Here is a 26,419-nt window from a genome sequence, read left to right as displayed (position 1 = left end):
CCCAGTCAGGGCACATGCCCGGGTTGCAGGCTCGGTCCCCAGTGGGGGGGCGTGCAGGAGGCAGCCGATCAATGATTCTCTTTCATCATTGATGTTTCTATCTCTCTCTCTCTTCCTCTCTGAAATTAAAAAAAAAATATTTTTTAAAAAAAGGAAAGAAAAATCTTCATGTCTGGACTGCATTCTAGACCAATTAAATCAGTATTTTTAATTTTATTTTTTTAAAAAGCTCTTTACGTAAACTCCAATGTACACCAAAAGTTGAGAACCACTGTTCTGGATCAGGGCTTTTCAAACTTGCCACAGGACCATAACTCCTTATATTAGTGTGAAACACAGCTGCTCAGGCTCTGGAATTAGCATTATTACTGGAACTTATTGATCCTAAAGCACACCCTTTTAAAAACCTGTAACATTGGAACGTCTTTGAAATCAGACGATCTTCCTCCATCGGTGGCACCGGAGTTCTGATGAAACACGAGCCCTCCAGGTGGGTCTGATCCCTGGGCAGGTGCGAGGGAACTCCAGTGCCTGGCTCCGGGGCAGTGCTGCCCGGCCCTCGCTGTCCTTGAAATCACTTGCGATCCTGCCAAAAAGGGAGCTTCTGAGAAGGTCTGGGGTAAGGCCTGAGTTTCTGCATTCTTTTTATTGTTAATATATTTTTATTGATTACAGAGAGGAAGGGAGAGGGAGTGAGAGAGAAACATCAATGATGAGAGAGAATCATTGATCGGCTGCCTCCGGCATGCCTCCCACCGGGGATCGAGCTCGTAAGCCGGGCCTGTGCCCTGACCGGGAATCGAACCAAACCGTGACCTCCTGGTTCATAGGTCAAGGCTCAACCACTGAGCCACGCCAGCCGGGCTGGAAAAACATTTCCAATCTTCCCAAGGACGGGCAGCACCCCAGACAAAAAGCCCTCGCCAGGGCCGCCTGCGGTGATGGAAGACGAGGGGTGTGCTTCGGTGCCTTGAAACAAGACCCCAGAATCTACCTCTGAGTGGAGCTCCCTACGTCTGTGCCTCTCAGTGAATGTGAGAGAGAGACTTTTCAGGTCAGCCCCTGAAAAGGAGGGGCAGCGTGATCTCACTCCAGATCCCAGCACCCTGGCCCCGTTCTCCTGTGTCCGAACCCAGCAGGCCACCTCCCTGGTCACAGAAACACGGCGTCTTTGCCCTTTGGCATCCTGAGCTCTTAATTGGCTTGGCCATCGCGGCGCTGGATGTAAAGGCTGCAATCCCCAGACTAAGCAGGTCTCCAGCTGGGGCAGGAATCTCTCCAGGACAGGCTCCCCCCAGCCCCCTGCACACCACCCCAGTTTGCTGCTCCCTTATCTTCCTTCTCCCAGACCCGGAGACCCTAGAGGAGAAGCCGCCGGAGGAGACGCGGGCGATGGGGAGCGGGGCCAGTGCTGAGGACAGAGAGCTGGCCAAGCGGTCCAAGGAGCTGGAAAGGAAGCTGCAGGAGGACGCAGACAAGGAGGCCAAGACCGTCAAGCTGCTGCTGCTGGGTGAGGCGGGGGGAGGAGAGCGGGGAAGGGGAAGGCGCGCTCCATGCAGCTCGGCCTGGGCCTGGGCGGAGACGGGTTCCAGCCCAGCCCAGCCCACAGGGCGGGGGGACAGCCCGGTCACTGTCCTCTCCCATTCCGTCTCAGACTGGGGGGTCAGAGCTCGAGGGCTGAGATGCAGATGCCAAAGCTCCGCTGGGACGGTTCTGCCAGTCCCTGGACCAGGACCAGAACCAGGGCCAGGATGGCCCCGCCCCCTCTGAACCTAACCGAACCCAACACCTCGGGGCTTGTGGACGGGGCCCCACACGCAGCCCGAGAACTCGGGGAGCACAGGGACTCGCAGGCCTGCCTGTGTACAATCGCTGTCATGTAGGCGCAGGGACGGCCCCTCACGGCTCCTTCTCCCTCTCGGTAAACACAGCAGGAGGAGGCGCCCCGAGGGGAGGCCCGGCCTTCAGCGGGAGCCTCGACCCTGGGGAGCTCCTGAGCAGATTGGGGGTCAGGGCTGAAGAGAGACCACACCTCGGTCGTCAGTCGGAGACACAGGTCTCGGCTGTAAATAGAACCAAGACAACAGAGCTCGGCCACCCTCGGGGAAAACCGCAGGGGCCGCGGGGAGGGGGGGGCGGGGTGTGCGGAGGGCAGCTGGGCGGAGGGCAGCTGGGCGGGGTGTGGAGGCCCAGGCCTGCCCCACCCTGTGGTGTGCGGCCTGGCCCTGGGGACGCCCTGGAGGAGCTCACCTCGGTGTCTGGGCCCCGAGGCCACAGGGCCCGAGGGGAGAGGCGGGGAAGAGGTGGCCAGCTGGGATCTTTTAAGCCTAATCAGCTCTGTTCTACCTTCAGGATAAGCCGCTCAGAGCCAGCAGCCCAGGCTGGGGGAGGCCGGAGGGGGTGTGGGTGTCGGTGTCGATGGAGGGAGAGCGGAGCGTGAAGGAGGGTGTTAGGGCATTTTTGTCAATAAAGGAAACACCACCACGATGGAGAAACGCAGCATTTCAGTGAAGGGACCCAGCTCCCTCCAACCCGGCCCGGGTTCTCGCTCCTGAGTGAAAGGCGGGGAGAGGAGAGAGTGTCCATGGAATTCCCCCGACTTTCCGGGTTCCAACGAGGCTGCCCCGCCCCCACCCATGGGGACATCTGGGAACGTCTGGTGGCACGTGCGGTTGTCACCACTGTCACAGGGAGTGCCACTGACGGCCAGGGGGTGGCGGCCAGGAACGCGCTGGACGCTCAAGGCGCAGGAGACCCCTCCCCAGCCAAGAAGCCCCAGGACCTCCGCTCTGCGTGGCCTGGGCTCAGGCTGGCAGGCCAGGGCCTCCCCGCGCTGTGCCCACGGGGGGTCGGGGGGTGGGGAGGCGGGTGCACATCTGGAGCAAGAGCCCTTCTCCCGCAGGGGCCGGGGAGTCGGGAAAGAGCACCATCGTCAAGCAGATGAAGTGAGTGAGCGAAGCCCCGGGGGTGGGGAGGGAGGTGGCGGGGGAGTGGCAGAGCCAGCAGAGGGGCGGGGGGGGGGCGCCCTGGCCTTAAGGAACCCTGATGAAAAGGACAGAAGGGACCGACGCCCCTCATCCGCACCCCCTTGCCTCTAACGCTCCCCTTTGGAACAGAGGTCAGGTTCTCAGGACCCTTTAGAGCAGCGGTTCCCAACCTTTTTTGGCCACGCCCCACCGGAGCATCTCGAAGACCCTGATGCCCGCCACCCCCACCCCCACCCCACCCCCGTGACATAGAATTCTTATTCAAAAAGTGAGCTCCTACTCACGTGGAGGAAGCCTAAAAGGCCATTCACTTGGTCTAAACAAGCTTCCAAAGAACATGACACCCATGAAAGACAAAAATAAAAGAATGAAAGGACTTGAAGTCCTGAGGAAGAAATCCCTAAGAAATTGTTTAAAAAAATAATAATGTGAAGTGATATGAAAAAATAGCAAATAACGTTTCAAAACATAATAGAGAACTGAGATGCATAAATACATCACCATATGTATTTATATGCTGTATATGAGGCCCCTGGAGCCGTAAGAAATGGAAAAATATTCACTGTTGGTAACCCCCTGGAACTGCCCCCTGGGGGGCGTGGGCCCCACGCTGGGAGCCACTGCTGTGGAGCCTCCCAGACCCCCAGCCGCTAGGCCTGGCTGCTCAGGCCCCGCTGAGGGCGGGCGCGCTCCCTGCAGGATCATTCACCAGGACGGCTACTCGCCGGAGGAATGCCTGGAGTACAAGTCCGTCATCTACGGCAACGTGCTGCAGTCCATCCTGGCCATCGTCCGCGCCATGTCCACCCTGGGCATCGACTATGCCCAACCGAGCTGCGCGGTACGTGCCCGACGGGATGGGGTAAGCCTGGAGGGAGAGGAAGGCTAGCAAGGAGCAGAGCAGCAGCCAACAGGCTGGGGGGAACCATGGGTGCGAAAAGTTGGGTGTAACTAGAATCCCACCTGCTGAGCTTCCAGTCTTTTTAGTCCGGGAGGCAGGTGCACATCTGGAGCAAGCATGCAATTCCTTTTTTTAAAAAAAATATATTTTATTGATTTTTCACAGAGAGGAAGGGAGAGGGATAGAGAGCTAGAAACATCGATGAGAGAGAGACATCGATCAGCTGCCTCCTGCACACCCCCCACTGGGGGATGTGCCCGCAACCAATGCACATGCCCCTGACCGGAATCGAACCTGGGACCTTCCAGTCCGCAGACCGACGCTCTATCCACTGAGCCAAACCGGTTTCGGCTTTGCAATTCCTTTTTTAAAAAAATGTATTTTTATTGATTTCAGAGGGGAAGGGAGAGAGAGACATCAATGATGAGAAGGACTGATTGGCTGCCTCCTGCAGGCCTCACACTGGGGATCGAGCCCACCACCCGGGCATGTGCCCGGACCGGGAATCGAACCGTGACCTCCTGGTTCCTAGGTCAACGCTCAACCCCTGAGCCAGGCCAGCTGGGCTGCAATTCCTACCTTTACAGTAAACGTTTTCTCTGCCTCTTTGTCTTATTTTACCGTTTAAGTCGCTCCTTGGGCTCCTCGTCCTGCCGTGGGCCTGTTCTGAGCTCAATCCCTGGTTCCAGGGCTGGCATCTTCCTACACCTCACCAAGGTGACAGGCTGCTGCCACCCGGCGTGTGCCCCCCTCGGCCAGTCTGCTCTGCGAACGCGCGGTCTCCGCGAAGCAGAGGGCACGCGCTGGGGCGCACGCTCTTGGCCTAAGGGTGGAGGATGGAGACACCGAGGAGGCCCCTGGGCCCTCGGCCATCCGCTGGGCACCCCAGGACTGGATGCGTGGCCACCCTCTGCATCTCGGAAGCCCACTGGAAATTTAGTCAGTGTTTTCTTAGGTGGACTCTCCCCTGGACACCGCCTCCGCCCCCGGCCCAGGCTTCGGGAGCGATGCAAAGTGCTGCCCGTCCAGCAGAATTCCCAGAAGCCTCCTGGGAAGCCAGGACTCCCTGTGGTGCTCAGCCAGGGTTCTGCCTTACAGGACGACGGGCGGCAGCTCAACAACCTGGCGGACTCCCTGGAGGAGGGCACCATGCCCCCCGAGCTGGTGGAGGTGATCACGAGGCTGTGGCAGGACGGCGGGGTGCAGGCCTGCTTCGACAGAGCGGCGGAGTACCAGCTCAACGACTCGGCGGCCTAGTAAGGCTCACTGGGGACTGGCGGGGAGACGGCGCACCGGCCTGAGGTTCCAGGCTCTGAAAGCTGGAGACCCAGGGCCTGAAGGCGGCCTGTTGCCTGTTGGGCCCAGTGGTGTCTCACTGTGCTCAGAACGGAATGCCTTTAGGTCGGGACATGGGCCACAGCTCCCACGCTCCGTACTGCGTTATTTAATTAGTTAATTCATTATTGATCTCAGAGAGGAAGGGAGAGGGAAAGGTAGAAACATCAATGATGAGAGAGAATCACTGATCCGCTGCCTCTTGCTCACCCCACACTGGGGATCAAATCTGAGACCCGGGCATGTGTCCCGACCAGGAATCAAACCGTGACCTCTTGGTTCATAGGTCAACACTCAACTACTTGAGCCACGCCAGCCAGGTTCAAATGAGGATGTAAACGTGAGATTCCTGGCATACAGTAGGAACCTGTGTTAATTTTCCTTCCCTCTTTCAGTCCCTTCACTTCACATCTGCCTTCCTCCTGCTTCTCCCCCGCCGCCCCCCCCACCTTCTTTTTCGAACGTTAAAAATAATGGTAACTGGCAAACATATACAAAAGTAGACTAATACCACGAATCACCAGGCTTTCAGGGTTATCAACTCGTGGCCATTTCTTATTTCATTTTATCTTCCTTCATCCCCCACTGGATTATATTGAAGTAAATCCCAGATATCCTATCATTTCGTCCTAAAAATTTCATTATGTATCTCTAACAATAAGGGCTCTTTTTAAAAACAAATCACAACATAATCACTACAACTAAATGTTTAAAATTCCTTAATGTCACCAAGTAGCCAAGTCAGTGTTCATTCAAGTTTCCCCAATATGTCAACTGTCCCCCCCTCGATTCAGGACATAAACGGGATGTAAACGTTGCAGTGATCTGCGTCTCGTGTGTCCTCCAGTTTCTCAGTCCATCCTATTTTTTGGATGGAACTTCTGGCACCTTTTAAACGACCAAGTCCCATTCGAGAGTCTAGGAAACCCCTTCGTCAGGGGAAATGCATGGCAGTCACCTGACTTGACTCCAATGGGGCGGAACCGCTGCCTCGGATGGACGTGGCCTCAGCCCACCCCACACTGCCTTTTGTGAGGGCTCACGAGGCCCTGAAGGGAAGAGCCCTAGCTTTGACCACATGGACTCTAGTCCTGGTTCCATCGCCAAGTTAGTTGTGTGCCTTTGGGTAAGATTCTGGGCCTTGGCGTTCTTGGCCTTGGCGGTGGAGAATTTCATGTCACCGATGCCACCCACTGTTCTCTAGCTACCTGAACCAATTAGACCGGATCACGGCCACTAACTACCTCCCCAATGAGCAAGATGTGCTACGGTCCAGAGTCAAAACCACAGGCATCATTGAGACCAAGTTTTCCGTCAAAGACCTGAACTTCAGGTGAGAACGTGGGACCCTGAAAGCACCTCAGACATCAGAGGGCACGGGCGTGCGTCCTGACCTTCACTAAAGCCCACCTGAACCAGTGCCCCCCACCTCCCTCTCACTGCCACCCGGCCGCCTCCCTGGGGGCCATCCCCGCACATGGGGGCCATCCCCGCACACACGAGGACGCTTCCCACCCTCAGGATGTTTGACGTGGGAGGGCAGAGGTCAGAGAGGAAGAAGTGGATCCACTGCTTCGAGGGGGTCACGTGCATCATCTTCTGTGCGGCCCTCAGCGCCTACGACCTGGTGCTGGTGGAGGATGACGAAGTGGTGAGTGGCCGCCTGCCCCCCGCTCCAGGGGTTCTCCCTTCTCCTTAGACCACGTCCCATCAGGGCACCCGAAATACCTTCTAGCGAAACGTCTCACAGGGCCGTTCCTTTTCCAAGACCTCTTCAAGTCTGCGAGGTCTGACAGGGTTCTGCAGGAGTGTCAGCAATGACAAAAGCCTCCGCGTTGGGTTTGTTTTCTCATCAGATGAAAAGATTGAGCAAGTTAGCTAAGAGCATCCTTCAAGACCCTAATGGGCTGCTCCCCGAGACCGGGCTGGCCTGGGCCCCCTCTGGGCTCTGCAGACACACAGCCCCTGTTCCCCTCGCTCAAAGTGGCGCTCAGAGAAGGACATGGGCAGAAGTGCTTGTGGTGTGGCACCGGGCTCTCCCGCCCTCACCGTCCGGCACCATTTACAGTCCTGCCCCAACTGAGATCCGGACCCGCCCACAGAAGCCCATCAACATCATCCTGGAGACGCAAACGGGCGCCCGCTAACAAGGGCCCGGTCTCAACCCTGGATCAGCAGCCCGTGCGGATGTCACAATCCTTAGTGTGTCCCGGCTCCCAAACACCTGCATGACATTCTTGGCCTTCATGATCACGGCCTGCTCCACACATGACCTCACTTAACCTGCGTAATAACCCGAGATAGGGAAACAGACCCAGAAAAGCGCGATGATTCTCCCCCGCCCCCCCGTGTCACACGGACAGGATCGGAAGATCAGGAGGAAGCCAGATGCTGTTGGCTGAACTAGAGAGATAAGCTGTTCCCTATCTTGCTTTTGGCATTTGGCACTAGCCTCTCCCAGAACAGGAGGCACACGCCCATCCCATAAGCCCAGCCTGGTGCCTCTGATGTATTTCCTCCCCCTAGAATCGCATGCATGAGTCCTTGCACCTGTTCAACAGCATCTGCAACCACAAGTTCTTCGCGGCCACGTCCATTGTCCTCTTTCTCAACAAGAAGGACCTCTTTGAGGAAAAAATCAAGAAGGTGCATCTCAGCATTTGCTTCCCCGAGTATGCTGGTAAGTGTCAAGGGCTGGGGACAAGGTCATGCTTTCTTAGTGATGCCTGGGGATGCCATTTCCCACACCACGGAGGCAGGAAGGAACTTGTCTCTGAGGAGTACTAAGGAACGCCCCCTGCTTGTGCCAAGTTGATGACCCCTATCCCTTAGCACTCCTTCCCCTGAGAGCTCTGTGATGTCCAAGTGACACTTGGCTGTCTCAGCAGAGAAACGTGGGCATCCAGTTCTAGGTTTTCCCAATTTATTCTTTATTGATTTCAGAGAGGGAGAGAGAGAGGGAGAGAGAGAGAGTTAGAAACATCAACGATGAGCCGAAACCGGTTTGGCTCGGTGGATAGAGCGTCGGCCTTCGGACTGAAAGGTCCCAGGTTCGATTCCGGTCAAGGGCATGTACCTTGGTTGCGGGCACATCCCCAGTGGGGGGTGTGCAAGAGGCAGCTGATCGATGTTTCTCTATCATCGATGTTTCTAACTCTCTATCCCTCTCTCTTCCTCTCTGTAAAAAATCAATAAAATATATTAAAAAAAAGAAACATCAACGATGAGAAAGAAGCATCGCCCTAGCTGGCTTGGCTCAGTGGATAGAGCTAGGTTTACATTCAGATGTCAGATGCACGAGCCACCGACTGCCTATTCCAATGGGATCGACCAGAAACCAAGGGTGGAGACAGACACCTCTCACCTCGACTTCTTTGCTCAACTCAAGTGAGAAACTCTAGAGTGCAATACAGGAGAGGGCCTTCCCTTCAAAAGCAGGGTCCCCCCCCCAAAAAAAAGAAAAACAGGCCCCCACCTGCATTTGCTTTGACTCCTAACACTTTGAGGGTCAAGTCAGTCACCTGAAAAGTAAGTGAGCAGCTAAGGGCTAATTTATCCCATTTCTTCACTATTTTTCTGGAAAACCAGGAAACAACTCTTATGAGGATGCAGGGAATTATATCAAGAGCCAGTTCCTTGACCTCAACATGCGAAAAGATGTCAAAGAAATCTACAGTCACATGACCTGCGCTACGGACACGCAAAACGTCAAATTTGTATTTGACGCAGTTACAGATATTATCATCAAAGAAAACCTCAAGGACTGCGGGCTCTTCTAATCTCCATCACTTCCCACGTGTATCTGCCATGAACAGGCTTAGAATCTGGGCAGTTTTAAGCAGAAAATGTCCGGTCACGACACCGTGAGATGGGGAATGAGTGCGTGCTCCCTTGGAGGGGAGGTGTACGTGACCGGACGGTCTCTCTCACGTTCTTTTCAAAGCAGGGTAGCCGGCGAGTTTAAAGAGCCCGAGGCCAGGAGCCAGAAGACCCAGGCTCCAGTATTGGTTCTGCAACTTCCTACAAAATGTACACATTTCATGTCTCACGAGCCCCTCACCGGTAAAGTGACGGTAACTTCTCTACTACTTCACGGGGCTGTTCTGATGATCACAAACCTAACTGCAGGGAAGGCACAGAAAGGCTGTGGGTAGAGTCACAGAAAGAAATCCTATGTAAACGCTGCCATTTATGAAAATCAAGAGCAGGTTTTGCGATGAACTATCCCAAGCAAAACAGCAAAAATAAAATACAAACAAAACCTTGATAAACCTACCACCCATTTTACTAACAGATGCCTTAGCTCAGACTAGAGGTCACTGACTAGAGGTTAGTTCTGAAGGCACATAGAGAAGAACCATCATTTTATTAAGCAGACGACCCCTCTGCCCCCAAAACACCGAGTCTCCTTTATCTGTAGGTAACTTTCTCAGCTCTACAGGACACTTTCTAAGTAAGCGTGGAGGGTTATCAGCGCAGTCCCACTTGGAGTATTAATGATCTTACTGCTGCTACTCCTCCGCCATAGAACCTAGATCAAGTGAGTAATCCTAAAATTCTCATTTCAACTGCTATTTGCTTCAGAATAAAAAAGGCAGCGGATCTTGCTTTAGGCAATAAACGTCTTTGCAGCTGGGTGGGTCCATGTAACGTCTGGCTGAAAACATCTTCCCAAACAGACCAACAAGCAAATTATTCCTCTGAGCTCCTCGGAGGGGAAACAAGCTTGCATTTATCTTGGCGGGAGGCGGTGCAGCATGGATTTAGCATTTTCACAACTACCAGTGAGGAAGGCTCTTGGCAGCAAGATTTAGTCTCTAAAAGAACGTGACAATTAAAATGAAAATACACTCTCTGCCAGCAGCACACATTCGCACTCAGGCTGCTACTAGCAATGTTGATACGAGAGAGCCATATGAGCTTGGAACACACTGAAGAAGACACTTGCAGCTGTTAAAATTGGATTCATTCAATAGTCTGAATCCTTGAAAAGAAACCAACTTGGGAGAATTAAGGAAAAATACTCTGCCTACTGCCACTTAAAACACTTAAGCCAAAGCCTGGCCGGTGTGGCTCAGTGGCTGAGCGTCCATCTATGAACCAGGAGGTCACGGTTTGATTCCCTGTCAGGGCACATGCCCAAGTTGCAGGCAGGCTTGATCCCCAATGTGGGGCGTGCAGGAGGCAGCCGATCAATGATTCTCTCTCATCACTGATGTTTCTCTCTCTCCCCCAAATCAATAAAAAAATATTTTTTAAAAAACAAACCAAAACTCAAGCCAAAGAAAAAATCTGGGTAAGACCTCTCGTATCCAAGAGCTGTTCTAAATGGCTTGCTCCAACCATGACTTACCTGTTTGCTTTAATTCCACATACAGGGGTTCTGAGGTTCTTGTTTTTTGTGTTTTTATTTTTTTAGTTTTTGTACTAGAGGCCCGATGCATGAAATTTGTGCAAGGGGCTCGGCCCTCACAGCCCGGCTGCCTAAGGGCCCGCCCACCGTCCAGCCTAATTAGCATATTAGCTCTTTATTATATGGGATCTGGATCCCTCTGGCAGCCAGAATCCTATGGGCCCTTCTCAGAATATTTAAAAGGCATTAAGTAAGTTCAGAGATTTACAAAGGAAACCCACACACAGAGTACAGTTCTATCTTTGCAGCTCTCAAGCACCAGGTTAGAATCCTCGCTACAGCTATGACCTGTCTACACAGGCCTTCAATGTAAATTTATCCCATTTAATCCATCTTCATAAAGGGAGAACCCACTTCCTCCCAATCATACCACATTGCTGGCTTTTTTTTGTTGTTGTTTAAGATTTTTTTACTGATTTTTTGGGAGTGTGAGTGAGAGAGAAACATCAACGTGAGAGCAAAACATCAATCAGCCGCCTCCTGCACGCTCCCCCGACTGGGGACTGAGCCAGCAACCCTGGCACGTATCCTGACCAAGAACAGAACTGACAACCTTTTGGTGCCTTTTGGTCATGAAAAAGCAAGCAATGGTGTGAACAAAAAATAAAGCAAAGGCCTTTCACTGAGCATCAACCTACAAACAAGGAGGTCACGGTTCAATTCCCAGACAGGGCACATGCCTGGGTGCAGGAGGCAGCCGATCGATGCTTCTCTGTCATCATTGATGTTTCTATCTCTCCCTTTCCCTTCCTCTCTGAAATCAATAAAAATATAATTTAAAATAACACAAGAAAACAAAGACCTTTCACCTGCTCCACATACAGTTGAACTTCCCGTCGGGTCTTTAAAATGAATATGGAAAAAAAAAAAAAAGAAAAAAAAATATGGGACACAGATGCTGAGAAAGACAAGCCGCTACAAAGGCTCTGCAGAGTAATCCTGGGCGTCACGAATATTTACAAAGCGCCTTTAAACGTTACTTCTATTTGATGAGAACCATGGAGCATCACAGTTGGAAGATATAACTAAGCCCACTTTTAGTTAACAGCATAGGAATGTAAGACCGAAAGATTTCATAGCTGGTTGAAAACGGGGGAAAAACAGAACCCAGCACACCGAACAACTCTCGAACCTAAGATTCTGGGGCCTCAGGACCTTCATCCTACATGAGCAAGAATGAACAATTAGAACAGGCAATTTCTTGTGATTTGTTATGTCTACCGGGGGAATCTCTCATACATGGAATATGGGCACACGATGGAGGATAATAGAGGTTAGGAGATAGAAAAATCCAATTGTACAGAATTTAATATTGCAGCTCTCAAACCTCACAGCTTAGTGAATGCTCCGACACTGAGATGGTGTGTCCCAGCTAATTGTTTTATGATCGCTGCTACCTTGTTGATTCCCACTGGACGTCAGGCAAACATCAGCCCCGGGCACACAAAGCCTTTACTACCGGACTCCTCCATCATTCCCCTCACCCGCCCTGGCCCAGGCCCCTCAACAAACACTTTCACTTCAGTTTAGGCTAGCTGCGCTCTTCATCCATGAATGGTAAAGATTCATGGCATTACATTTACAGTTAGCTCTGTCACAGGATTTTATTTTTAGTGTGGTACGTGAATCTTTCCATTTCCAACGCATAAATAAATGCAGTGAAAGAAATGTTTAGAAGTCCCGGTTTCTTGTTTTGTCTTAATTTTGTATAAAAGCTGGATCCTGTAAGTCATGTACAAAAAGGGCTTCTTACTGGCAAATACAAAGTAGCCTGGCCAAGGAACGTCCACACCTTCATCGTGGATCTCATCTGTCTACTCCCGCGTACATTCCTGGTCACCGTCTTCCTGAGAAGACAGGCCAGACCCAGGCCAGACCCAGTACCGGGAACACACTGCCCCGACCTGTTCAGAAGCACGTGCTCCTCAGCAGAAGTAACTCATAAAAGGTTATGAGGAAATTGCAGGTGTGTGTGTGTCGGGCTGGGGGGGGGGGGGGGGGAGGGAGGAGGGAGGTTTTAAAACCTAAACAAAGGTGCCCGGACAAGGATCCTGACCATCCGGAAGGCATTCTTCAGGGCCTTGCGTCTTTCTTTCACTTCCCAGGGGCTGACAGACGCAAGATCAACTCCAACGGGAGGCCTCGAAGCAGCTGGTTTCCTCTTGTGCTTGGATGGCCATGAAGCCACGCAGAGCTGGGGCTAGTCCGAGGTCACGTCTCTCCTTTTACTGGGAAGCCTTGAGAATACGGGGAAACTGAGACAACTTTGTTGTTAAAGTCAGTATCACAACCAGCAGGGTGTGGTTCAGTGGCTGACGTCCACCCAGGAACCATGAGGTCATAGTGTGATTCCGGTCAGGGCACATGCCCGGGTTAGCTTGATCCCTATTAGGAGACGCGCAAGAGGCAGCTGACCAATGATGTTTCTCTCTTATAGATGTTTCTATCTCTCCATTCCTCTCCCTTCTTCTCTCTCTAAAAGTCAATAAAAACATTAAAAAAACCCGCACTAAGTCATATCAGTATCACATTTAAAAGGTTTCACAAGTGATAAGAGGGAAGGGGGTAAGTGCTGTTTCAGGTTTTATAAATGAGTAGAGGACTGTGTGTTTTTTGAACATTTGGAAGGGAAAAATCAATCAAAGGCAGGGTTTAACTGGAATGAGACTAACTTTAGCTTCTATGTGACTGCCAGACAGCAAGGAGCTCTGCAATAGGAAACTCCAGAACTATGCTAAGCAAATAGATAAACAGATGGAGTACTTAGCCAGGTCAGGCAAACAATGTCCACAGAAAGTCACAACCACCAAAAGGAGAACAATGACCAGGATGTACACAATTAAGGTGAGCAAAAGAACTGGAAGAACCAGCAATTATTTTTAAATACTCTAAAATACGCATATAATAAAACCGATAGAAGAAAAAATAAACAAGGCAAGAGAACAGTTTTTAAAAATGTGGTCCATCTATTCTTAGAAGGCAGCACTTTACGAAAAAGAACAATCCATCAGTGGAAATAATAAAATGATACACTGACCTAGACTTAGAAACCTGTCCAAAATAAAAATGGCATCTCAAAATCCATTCACAAAAAACGGTAAATGTTTTTGGAATTTTCAGGCCAGGAGGTGAAATCTGTTGCAAGGCTGAGTGAATAAGGTAGAGAAGACTGGCCAGGAAGCAGAATGCTTCCTCTTCATAGAGTCCAGTGGGCGGCAATTCCACAGCCCAAGGTTTAATCAGGCGAGGAAGATATTATGACTGTCAACAAAAAGCTACTACCGAAGTCCTTCCTGCTCAGGTCTATTAAATACTGTTCTTTATTTATTACAATTTAATTTTCTTAGATGTGCTGATTTCTTGGATGGTCCAGAGCCTGGCCACCTGAATTCTGAAACATGATCCATCATAAATCTCTAGCATTCTTCACAGGCAACTTTTTGTTTCTTTAATTACAAATATCAAATCTTTTCTCCAGGCTAGTAGATAGGATGTTTCATCCCCACATTCTAGCTATAAGAAAGAATCTTGTATTTCAAGATACGATAGTGATCTGCAAGCCTGATGATCAGAACAACCCTTTTAAAGTTATGGATTGCTAGCCTGCTGGCCACGAGTCAATCTCTGAGATGGGTCCAGGTGTGTTGGACTTAAGGCGTATTTGAAAACCACTGATTCAACTGTGTCCCTGTGTCCACCAAGGAATGTACATTCAGGTAAGTTATTTGGGATGGGGGAGGGGGTGGGGGTTGATCTTCGTGTAAACACAGAACCAGTGTAAATGGTGTGAGAGGCAGAAAAGTGGAGAACTACTATTTTTCACTAACAGAAGGGCTAAAAATGAACACAGACATATTCAAATGAAAATACAAAATGCATTTCAAAGTAAAATTAACTTTTTGGGGTTATCTGTTATTATGGGCTATCAACACCACCATCCCATCAGCCCCGACTATAGAAACACTACAGTTAAAACAACACTGGAGCAATTCTCATTTCCAGATGATTCTATTTACAAAATACAATAAGGGAAAGATATATTCAAAACAAACAAGAACTATCATCCCTATTTACATTGTGGGCATAAGTCAATCACCAATTAAAGCTGGTATTTTCTTTCTTTTAGGTCCAGTTTTCACAACCCTAAAATAAAATCGTTAGATAAGACAGTACACCATCTGCATAGTAATACTTTTCCAAAAAAGAATAAGAAAGAAAAAAAAAAAACTACCAATAAAGGCACTGAACTACTGTGGCTTACTTCTGGAACCAGCTTCGATGACCACCAAGCATTTTTTTTTTCTTTTTAAACTAGTGAAAGGTCACATCAAAAGATGAAACAGAATCCAATCCTAAAAGATTGGACCCCAAAAGGCACTGCTTAAACCAGTGATGTGGACTGCTCAAAATGCATTCTCTTCATCTGCCTCCCGCAATGGACCGTTCACTATTTAATGACATTTGCTGTACATTGTACAAAAGGACCTGCAGGCAGAGGCGAATACCGCTCCCCACACAACCAAAATGTAAATCTGGGAAATGGACTGTGACGGCCAGTCACTGACACAGATGGGACATAAGACCCTCAGGCTGGCCAAGATTCAACAATACAATTCCACCAGAAGACTAGCCTCCAGGGAACCTTACCTAAACCCACTCTCAGACAAAGGCCAAAGCACACTCAGCAGGGGCAAAAAGAAACAAGAAACTACTTCCAGAAAGGACTAGTTACAAACAGGAACAAACCTGGACTCTTTACTCATCATTTTAATACTGCTGCCACTATAACAGATTAAAACCTGTACACAACGTGGAAAAAGGCCCCCAAGTCCTGACTAAGGGTTATTACAATGAACATTGCTACATAAAAACAATGGCAAACGGCTTTGGCACCACGATTACAAAGTAAAAGCATGCACTGTAATACACTTTAGATGTTTCCCAACCGGAAAAAAGGCCACAGGACTCTGAGACAGACAAGCAAGGATCAGAGCGGTCAATTTAGTAGGGACGTAGCAGCAAAGTCACTGGTTCTGTTTAAAATTTAGCAATTAAAAAAAAAAAAAAAGATAAAATTTAGCAATTTGCATTTGATTGGCAGCTGCCCTGGGTATGTCTGTATCCAAGAAGTTGACTTTATCATACTACAGAAGCATTTATTTAGTAATTTGGTAATCAGCATAAACCCGGTTAACCCTCAACCCTAAGCTTAAAAAAAAAAAAAAAAAAGAAGAGAGAGAGAGAGTTAGACAGAACTCTCCACTGTAATTACCATTTAGAAATCATTATGGTACTTTCAACAAAATAGTAACACACATTTCATCCAAAAAAGCCGTAATTATAGTCCCAATAACTGAAGAATTACACAAGTACAGAAATATTATATTCTGACCATACCAAGAGTTAAAAAACAAAGAGTTCCTACTAAGAGGAATATTTTCAAGATGATCTGCTCATATCTTGTGCATAGTTAAGACTGTGTGTGTTTTAATAAAGATTCTTTTGCAAACAAAGAAATAAAATTTTGTATTCTTGATGGGAAAAAAAAAACACCTTAAAAAATAAACTACTGATGGTCTGTTAACAAGGAAAAAAAGAAGCTACATATTGAAGTTCTGGAATGCAGCACCTCAACTTCACATCTGCCCTAACATTTGAGATTTTGAAATCCAAGTGATGTCTTGATTCGTACTTTACGGCTGTCCAATTCCATGTTTGACTTGAGCATCTCGTGTCAATTAAGAGTCCCGAATACAGAAGGTTGTGCTAAAGAGCGCTAGAGTTCTGCATGCTGCCGCCATCCCTGGTCCCGGTCATGCTCGCTGCTGCGTAGTGAGACAGCAGGAGAGGTCTGGTCTCAACACCCCACATGTGATAACTAGAAAGGAAGAACATTCTTCATTAGAGAATTTATACTGAGTCGAGAGACATGGCTGCCGCGCTGGTAACCACGGCCCCAAGTGTTACCTTTTGTTCACGTCCCCACGCTCAGTAAAGCCCACACTCCTTCAAGTTGTGCTTGATGATGACATCGGTGACGGCGTCGAACACAAACTGCACGTTCTTGGTGTCGGTGGCGCAGGTGAAGTGGGTGTAGATCTCCTTGGTGTCCTTCCTTCTGTTCAGGTCTTCAAACTGGCACTGGATGTAAGCAGCTGCCTCTTCGTATGTGTTGGAACCTGAGGCAGACACCCCACACCCTCAGTTCACATTAAATAGCTGCCTCTTCCTTTACCGACGAAGAGAGGGCCCGCGGGCCAATGGAATACAGACACATTTCTGTATCTCTCTCATCATTATTAGGTTTTTCTTCAGAGCGGACTCATATCATTATAAACTGAACAAAATCACCACACACCAAGATGCAGGAAAACAAACTTTAAGTTTCTCTTTCCCCTTTCATTTAGACTTCTTGGCTAAAAACCCCTACAAAGTATAAAAGGAAACTAGGAGAGTAGGAGCATACATTTCTAGAAGAACACAATTGTTTAGAAGGTCACAAAGCCTGTACTCCTTGAAGAGATGTGAAATAATTCAAAAGGTAAGTCTCGCTTCTTTTCAAAATCATTCCAGTGTTAAGGGGGCTTAGCCTCAGAGCCTCGATGCAATAATTTAAAGAACCAAAGGTACACTAACAGATGCAAAGGGAAAGGGCCCTGAATTATACACCTTTAAGTAGTCAATTTTATGGTACGTGAATTATACCTCAATAATGCTGTAATTTTTTTAAGGTGGGGGGTGGTGGTGGGGAGGGAGGACCAAACCCCATTGTCAACATTTGTAATTAACACCCTTAATCACCTGCTTCCCACACCATCTTGTCTACCTGTGAGCCTTTAGAGTAGCCTCGAAACTGGCTGCAGAGCCAGGGAAAGGCAACAGAAACCGGGATTCCTGCGAACCAGAGGCTGCTGTCAGTGACATCAAGCAAAGAAACACCAGCAGTGAGCACATCAACACGAAATAACAAAAGGGTGTGATGTCAACAGAACGTCTGAAGAACTGAAGGAACATAGCTTGGTAGGGGCTTGAAGTGGTTTCCCACAGATCTGCAGGACTTGTGTAATTTAAAGGCAACAGAGGACTGAAAACCATGTCTGTCTGGTAGGAACAGATATTGATACTTGGGAATCAGGACTGGGAATCCCTCAGAAGGATCCAGTAAACAGAGAACAGGCTTGGAAGTTCACACACACACACACACACACACACACACACACACACACACAGAGTGGTGACATCCAGGGCTCTTCGCTATGTGTGAAGAAGACTCCTGACTGAACATTAATGTCAATCCTTTTATTTGTCTTAAGAAAGATTTCCAGCCAGCGTGGCTCAGTGGTTGAGCGCCAACCTATGAACGAGGAGGTCACGGTTCAATTCCCGCCCAGTCAGGGCACATGCCTGGGTTGAGGGCTCGATCCCCAGTAGGGGGCATGCGGGAGGCAGCCATCAATGATTCTCTCTCATCATTGATGTTTCTGTCTCTTCCCCTCTCCCTTACTCTCTGAAATCAATAAAAATATATTAAAAAAACTTTAAGATTCCCCCCGAACCCTCCTACTTTCTACATAGACTCACCCAGCTCCCACCTCCCGCCTCCCGCCTCACAGAGGACCACATTTCCAACTTCCCTGAGAAACAGGCCATGGGGCTTAAACGATAATCTTAACCTTTTAGCTCAACACCTTGCTTAAAAAGTTACTGCTATCTGCACTTATTTTTGTACCTTAGGTCTTAGAAATGTATTCTCTGGTTCCACTCAATTGCTCTACCTAAACTCCTTTTATAAAGCTGAGGTAAAATTCACATAACATATAACAAACCATTTCAAAGTGTACAATACAGTGGCATTTCCTGTATTCACAATGTTATGCAATCACCACCTCTCTCTAGTTTCAAAACTCATGAGCCCCAGAAAAACATCCCATCCCCCCACCCATCTCCTGATAACCAAACCATCTGCTTTCCGTCTCCATGGATGTGCCCATTTTGGATGTATCAGATAAAAGGAATCACACAAATGTGATCTTTTGTATTTGGCTTCTTTCATTTAGCGTAATGTTTGTGGAGCTCATCCAAGCTGTAGCAGCCATCAGTACTTCGTTCCTTTTTATGGCTGAATAATGCTCCATGGACATGCCGTTCTCTGTTCATCCACTCACCCTATCTAGACTCTTTTATGTTTTTTATTGATTTTAGAGAGACAGAGGAAGGGTATGTTTTTTATTGATTTTAGACAGAGGGAGGGAGAGAGTGAGAGAGAGAGGGAGGGTGGGAGAGAAGAAGGGAGTGGGGAAGAAGAGGAGGGGGAAGAGGGAGAGAGAGGGAGAGAGACATTGATGTGAGAGAGAAACATCAATCGGTTGCCTCCCTGCATACATCCCGACTAGGGATCAAACCCGCAACCTGGGCATGTGCCCTGACTGGGTACTGAACCAGCGATTCTTTGGTGCATGGGAGCGCTCCACCAACTGAGCCACATCGGCCAGAGCCCTACCTAGACTCTTGATTCCTTTTTTCCTGCCTGTTTGGCAAATCTCGCTCCATCCATCACATCCACTTTTTATAACTTTCCTTTTGCTATAGGCTCTTACCTCTAAGCCTACAAACATTCTCCACTCTTATCACTCTTCTTACTGCTCTCGGTTACGGTCAACTTCAGAGGTCACTTTCCAATGTGTATCTTATTTTTCTGCATAAACACTGTTGCCCACTCCTCACTTCTTAAACTCTCCTCATAGTTTTTAATATTTTGGCTCTTCTTCTCTTTGGATCCTCTACAAACCTTTCTTTCTCTCCTGCCAAGAGAGGCTGATATTCTCCCATTCCATCATGGTCCTTCTCTCTCCTCATTCTATAACAACCACCGAGTCATCATTTTCATTTCCACACGGTATCCCAAACCAATATACCGTAACCCTCAACCTCTCTCCAGGCTCCAAGGCCACGTACACAATAACAGCCTATTAGATATCTCCATCTGGATGTTCCAGACGCTTCAGAGCACAGCACCAGCACCCAATCAAGACAGAAGTCGGGGAGTAGCTCTGCTCCTTCCCACGTCCCCGCCCTCACCTATTCTAGACGGCATTACAGTGTCTGCTCAGCGAAGAGGCCCCTTCCCCTGGACATGCCCAACTCTGATCTAAAAGTCACAGTGGGGCAGCCTGGCAGCCACGTCTCTGCTAGGAACGTGAGCCTGGGGACTGTGACCCAGGCTAGCCCGGTCCTTTAAAGGGAGGAGACACAGAAACAGTGGCAGGACCACCTTTTCTCACATAAACTGCGCGGCAGAGAAAGTTGGTAAGGAGCGAAGAATACAGAAAACACACAGAGGGGACAAAACACAGAGGAGAGAAAAGAAATAGGGATTCTTGACAGCTTTCTATTTCCTAGTTCTAACTGCACTGTTAAGACACGTCTGCATTCTTGCCCTTGACGTCTATGATATATCCCTGTATCGTCACCAAAAGTTTTTATTTGCACCCAGATAGTCCTTACTAATTCAACTACCCTACTATCTGTCTTTATTGCCATTTATTGCATAATCTTTTTGAAGCACAGGTCCTACGATTTCATGTACCCAATTAAGATCCTTCAATAGTTCCTTCCTCACGGTCTCGGCATGAGAAACTAGGCCAGGGGTCCTCAAACTTTTAAACAGGGGGCCAGTTCACTGTCCCTCAGACCGTTGGAGGACCAGACTATAGTTTAAAAAAAACTATGAACAAATTCCTATGCATACTGCACATAACTTATTTTGAAGTAAAAAAAAACAAAACGGCAAAAACACCCGCATGTGGCCCGCGGGCCGTAGTTTGAGGACGCCTGAACTAGGCCCTGCATGAGCATTCCATCCCTCCAACCAGTCCTTCCCACCACTTAACGCTCAGCCATACCAAATTCCTCCTAGGTTCCGGAACAAATCATGTCCCCTTTTACCTCTATATATGCTACTCCCTCTTCCTAAAATGTTTTTACTCCCCCGTCCGCCTGGTGGTTTCTAATTCATCCTCTTCCTGTCTCACTCTAAGTGTCATTTCCTCGAGACAAAGATTGCACTGACCCCATCGAGGTAACCACTGCTTCAGTTCTTCTTTTCATGAACATTTTATACTACAATGAAATTCTTCGTGTGGCCATGTGTATCTCTCGCTACAACTACTGTCAGTTTCTTGAGTGCAAAGATTGCACCGTATCCCTGCACTTTCTTGAACATATTTATGCCAAATTTTGATCTTTCTCTATATCCCTCAAAAAATGAGAACAGAAATATAAAACAAACTGGTAAACTCGTCTGTCTGGAACAGCACTTTAGACTCAGGGGTCTAATCACACACTTATGTTGACTCCACTACCGGCCAACACCCGCCATGAGGACAGCAGGCTTGTACCAAACAGAAGGCAGGAATGTCACTGAGTGTTGATCTCAGGTGGGTGCTTCCAACAAAAGCTTTCGTGACGCTTACCCGTGTATTCTGGATAGCAGATAGTTAATGGACTCCTCTTTATTTTTTCCTCAAAAAGATCTTTCTTGTTGAGGAAGAGAATGATTGACGTGTCTGTAAACCATTTGTTGTTACAAATGCTGTCGAAGAGTTTCATGCTTTCATGCATTCGGTTCTGAAAAAGAAATAAAGGATGATAGGTCAGTCACAAAAAGCAAAAACAGACCAAGTTTTAGAAGCACTGAATGGCACCGGGGAATTAAGTCAGACACTGATAACGAAGTCTGGGCCAGTCCTCATTTTTGTAATTCTTGGAAGATTAGGAGGTGGGAAGAGGACTGGCTGATAAGAGGACTTAATCCTGCCCACATACTCAAGGTGCTGCCACGGTCGTATCTCTTAGGAGTCAATAGGGCATGGATGAGTATTTTGAAAATCTAATTTCACCGACAAGGAAAAAAGTTGGGGACGTCAGTTTTGATTCAATGAGCACAGGGATGCGCCAAGTCTTCCTAAAAGTTAGTTTCCACTTCCGGATGCACAAGACAGGCTTTTTCCAGAGGCTCCAACATACCATCTCCTCATCCTCAGCCAGAACAAGGTCATAATCGCTGAGGGCCACACAGAAGATGATTGCTGTCACTCCTTCAAAACAGTGAATCCACTTTTTTCGTTCTGATCTTTGGCCACCCACATCGAACATCCTGAGGAAGGGGGAAAGCACAGATTCAGCCAGATCACACACCCCGCCCGAAACTGACATGGTGAGGGATTTCCCACCACTGCATATTCCAAAGCCCACTTGTAAGGGGAAAAACAGACAAAGGAGCAGATAAAGTGTAGTCAAAATAATTATCTCTGGTTGAAATTAAAACAAAACATGAGAAAATAAATCTCTGGAATAATCAAAATTCTCATTTCAGAGACAGCTGAGCCTCCTCTCTATCAGCTTGTATCAGATGTGCCAAGCCAGCAGAGTAAGCACTGAAATGAATGAAAGGAAGGAGAGGAAAAAGGACAGGGAAAATAAAGAGCTGAATAATACAACTTAAGATAATAACGATACCTAATATTTACTGAGTGTTTACCATGATGCCGGACACCATCCTAAACATCTTAAGTGCATTAACTGATTTAACCCTCACAGCACTCCTGACTCCTGTAAGTATCCCCATTTTACAGATGAAGAAATTGAGGCACAGATGTGTTAACTAATTTGCCCAAGGACATACAACTAACAAATGGGGACTGAGGATCTGAACCCAGGCACTCTGACCCCAGCACCCAGGCTCTTATCCACAAACCACTGCACCTCTCAAATGGTTTACCTCTTTTGAGAACGTAACAAAATATAAATCCCCAACCTGCATTCTCTTCCATAACCTCTCCCTTTCTTTCTTTTTGAAAAAAATTTAGGTATAATTGAGATATGTTTTTCTTAAAGAAAAATATTTTAGAGATTAATTATGGAAAAAAGGAAATTATGTTTTTTGGTAGGACTCTTAACCAGTCAGTACCTAAAAACAAAACCAATGTTTCTCAGCCCCCCATCTTATGTGAACCTAATGATACTAACAAAGCCTCAATGCTGCACACTTCACGCTCCATCCCGATGAGTTTTAGTCCACTGCTCCCTTCTGGGGCTCACTGATATCCTGAGTCCCCTGCTGAACTTCTGGCACCAAGGTCCTCAGCCACCTCCTACAACACAAGCAGGCCCGCACAGCTGTGTCTCAGCTGGTACTAGGGTCAGAGGAGGCAGGCATACCAATGGTCAGACATCCTGAAGATGGTGACAAAATGTTTAAAGGTTAAAACTCTGCCAAGCTGGTTTAGTTATCAGATCTACAGTGGCTAGGGACCTAGTTCCAGAGATTTTTTCCCCTGCAGAGATTGTGGCAGTTGAGTAATTTCTCAATGTGTGTTTGAAGAAAATGGTCATTTTATCTCTTCATGACCAACTTTTTCTTCTGATTGATCTTACAGTGGTTTTTTTTCGATCTTTGGTCATGGTACCTATAATGATGCAATCACAAGTTGGCTTTGATACAGGGTCATACTATAGGTTTTAGGAACGCTGATATCATATATTTCACCAAGGATGATTCTCAAGGGGAGACATACAATGGTACCCCAATAATTTCAGTTCACTCCTCCATTTTCTTCTAAAAAGTTCATAAAACTAGTGGAACACTATGACGCTCCCAACATGGACTTTTAGCACATATGAACATTTACAATATCATTCACTAACAGATGGACATTTTATAAACATTACCTCGTAACTGAGAGGCAAGTAAGCAATTACACAATGCCTTGCCTATAGTAGATGTTCAATAAATGTGTGAATAAATGGGTAGTGGCTTTGCCTAGAGAGAAGAGGAAAAGGAAGAAGTGATAGTACCTCACAATAAGATAGCTACATGCCAACAATAAAGTGGGTGCAGCACCTTAATGAGATCTGGCTACTGATCCTGACATGCGAAGACCAGCAGGGTTTACCTAACTAGAGATCAGTCTATGCCAACATCAACAAGAAAGTTTCCCACACTAAATAAAGGTCATGACATTTAATTATAAATGGATTACTAATCTTATAGAACACAGAGACATGGTTTCAAGGGTGGTAATCCCAACTCTTTTTTACTCTCACCTGAGGATATGTTTTTATTTATTTTTTAAAAAGAGAGGAAGAGGGAGAGAGACAGGGAGAGGGAGAGACAGAGAGAGGAAGGGAGAGAAAGAGAGAGAGAGAAACATCGATCTGTTGCCTCCCATATGTGCCCTAACCAGGGATCGAACCTGCAACCTGGGCAAGTACCCTGATTGGGAATCAGACATGTGACCCTTCAGTGCATGACACTATGATCCAACCCATTGAGCAACACTGGCCAGGGCCTCTGCCGCTCTTGTTAAATAAGTTCACCAGTTCTAAAGATAAATACTCTTCTATAAATATTCAGCTGGACTGTTATTTCCAGGTTTCAAATCTGTTTAGGTATACTAAAATTTCAAGGCCTCAACTGGTATCCAATACCTAACTGTGTGGATTTCACAAATCCTCTAAATTAATGTTTTTTCAGAGAGAAGAAAATAGAAGTTCTGAGCTAAAAGTTACATTTGTATGCAACAATGCTCACTACTACGTCCTGCATACAAGCATAAAGAGGTAGCTAAAAAGAATATCAGACATTGAAGGGGGAAAGTCTACTTCTAATCTCAAAGGTCACAAAAGCAGAAAACAGAAACCAAAGACAGTACTAATATTTACAAAAGACCAGTAACACAGAGATGAGCTGAAGCCTATTTTAAAATTACTAATGCTGATGAGAAAATTCTTTGTATTGAAATACTAGAATTTTCTCTAAAACAACCACTGTTTATATATCATCATACCTCTCCAAATATCTTTATCCCCAGAAATATTTCCCACTCTGCACTGTATTAAACTCAGCTGTGCGTATACTGTGCACAGATCAGTCCAAGAGTCCTGACTACATTAGCTCCATTCCACTAAACTTAAAGGGATATGCAACCAGGAAGAAAGGACTGACACTGGTGAGAAAAGCATTTCCATTTTAATGCCAAAATGGCTGAACAAAGCCACATAACTGGTCTCCTGCCCTTTTAGAATTGTTATCCTTCTAAACAATAAACACCCAATACCTGTTTTGGTGGTTCCAACAAAAAAGCAGCTGAATATAATAAAATTAAAAACAAAACACACTGCGCCCAGTTGGCGTGGCTCAGTGGTTGAACATTGACCTATGAACCTGGAGGTCACTGGTTCGATTCCTGGTCAGGGCACATGCCCGGGTTGTGGGCTTGATCCCCAGTAGGGGGCATGCAGGAGGCAGCCTGATCAATGATTCTCTCTCCTCATTGATGTTTCTCTCTCTCTCTTTCTCTCCCTTTCTCTCTGAAATCAATAAAAATAAAATAAAATAAAAAAAATAAAATAAAATAAAACACCAGTAGCTATATGATTACTTCTATTGACACCCACGTTATAATTTTTATTTTAGTTCCTCCAAATGGACAAAAGTATTTATGCTACTTGGAGAAAAAGGAAATGCTTGGACTCCCATAGTTGAAACATTCAAATACAGGCTGATGAATACGGTAAGTTTCTAAAACAAGAGCCACTGCCTAGAGCACTTTCACCCTGATTGCGAGACTAACTGGAGAAAGATGTCTGTGCTGGTGACTTACTTGAAGTACAGGTCTTTGAAGGTGAAATGCGTTTCCACAATGCCCGTGGTCTTCACTCGTGTCCGCAGGACATCTTGCTGAGTTGGAATGTAGTTGGTTTGGGATATTCTTTCCAAATCATTTAGGTAACTGAATAAAATACACGTTTATTTTACCTGGGGAAGCCAACCATGTGCACAGCAAGTCAACAGACTAAACTAGTTCCTGCCAAAAGTAGATCCTGAGCTAAAGTGGCAGAGAGAATCACAGCTTCCCATCACAGAAATCAGAAAATGTGAGCCTAGCAGAGGACAGACAGAGTAAGTTCTATAAACACCACACAAAACTGATAGGACTTTAAAGAATAGTGTGTGAATCACTAAAAAGTGAACTATGCCCAATAAGAATGAGTATTTCCTATTTTTATTTATGAAACTGAAAGTTGTGGTTTTTTTAAAAATCTAAGCCAAAAACAAACTATAAATACCTTCAAAGAAATTTAATTTGTCATAAAATAATTAAAAGACTGATTCACAACTAAATTAAATTTTTCATGATTTCAGGGTTTCTAAAGATTTATGGCCGCCCTAACTGGTTTGGCTCAGTGGACAGAGCGTCGGCCTGTGGACTGAAGGGTCCCAGGTTCGATTCCGGTCAAGGGCATGTACCTCGGTTGCGGGCACATCCCCAGTAGAGGGTGTGCAGGAGGCAGCTGATTGACGTTTCTCTCTCATCGATGTTTCTAACTCTCTACCCCTCTCCCTTCCTCTCTGTAAAAAAAAAAATCAATAAAATATATATAAAAAAGATTAAAATGTTAAAAAAAAAAAAAAAGGTTTATGGCCTGATATGAAGAACATGGCGGGTGTCGGCCATGGCGGGATGGTGGAGCAGGTGAGTGGGGGTGCCAGACCAAGCGGGGCGCCGGTCGCTGTCATCGGGGTGAGCCTCTGGTGGTTACTGAAAATTCTTTGCTCCCGTGCACTGCGGTCCTGCCCGGCGCTCTCACCTGCTGCTGGCGCCGGCCCCCCTCGCACCTGCCCGGCGTCAGCCCCCACCGCTCAGCCCTGTCAGCAGGTGCGAGCGGGGCCATCACTGGCAGTGGGTGCGAGAGGCAGCTGCTGGCCCCGATCACCCCTCA

General features: G+C 47.3%; 2 protein-coding genes across 3 annotated transcripts in view; one reads left to right on the top strand and one right to left on the bottom strand.

Annotated features, from left to right (window-relative positions):
• Window positions 1-1,392: 1,392 nt before the first annotated feature.
• On the top strand, window positions 1,393-9,002 carry GNAT2 (G protein subunit alpha transducin 2). 2 transcript variants are annotated; one of them, XM_054712235.1, is made up of 8 exons: window positions 1,393-1,510; window positions 2,903-2,945; window positions 3,687-3,810; window positions 4,972-5,144; window positions 6,428-6,556; window positions 6,745-6,874; window positions 7,750-7,903; window positions 8,812-9,002. In XM_054712235.1, exons 1-8 carry the CDS (start codon window positions 1,393-1,395, stop codon window positions 9,000-9,002), a joined length of 1,062 nt encoding a protein of 353 aa, XP_054568210.1. The 2 variants fall into 2 exon arrangements, with proteins under 2 accessions (XP_054568210.1, XP_054568209.1); XM_054712234.1 differs by having other exon boundaries at window positions 3,687-3,828; window positions 4,987-5,144.
• Window positions 9,003-15,778: 6,776 nt separating this feature from the next.
• GNAI3 (G protein subunit alpha i3) overlaps window positions 15,779-26,419 on the bottom strand; it is a 33,415-nt gene continuing 22,774 nt past the window's right edge. The window contains exons 5-9 of the mRNA XM_008147121.3: window positions 25,300-25,428; window positions 21,662-21,791; window positions 21,109-21,262; window positions 16,604-16,815; window positions 15,779-16,514 (exon numbers count right to left, since the gene is read on the bottom strand). Of these exons, the coding sequence (XP_008145343.2) occupies window positions 16,625-16,815; window positions 21,109-21,262; window positions 21,662-21,791; window positions 25,300-25,428 (604 nt within the window). The 3' untranslated portion in view covers window positions 15,779-16,514; window positions 16,604-16,624. The remainder of the gene's footprint in view (window positions 16,515-16,603; window positions 16,816-21,108; window positions 21,263-21,661; window positions 21,792-25,299; window positions 25,429-26,419) is intronic.

The sequence above is a fragment of the Eptesicus fuscus genome, chromosome 22 (genome assembly GCF_027574615.1).
Source record: "Eptesicus fuscus isolate TK198812 chromosome 22, DD_ASM_mEF_20220401, whole genome shotgun sequence".
Classification (NCBI taxonomy): domain Eukaryota; kingdom Metazoa; phylum Chordata; class Mammalia; order Chiroptera; family Vespertilionidae; genus Eptesicus; species Eptesicus fuscus.
This window is presented reverse-complemented; position numbering and strand designations above follow the sequence as displayed.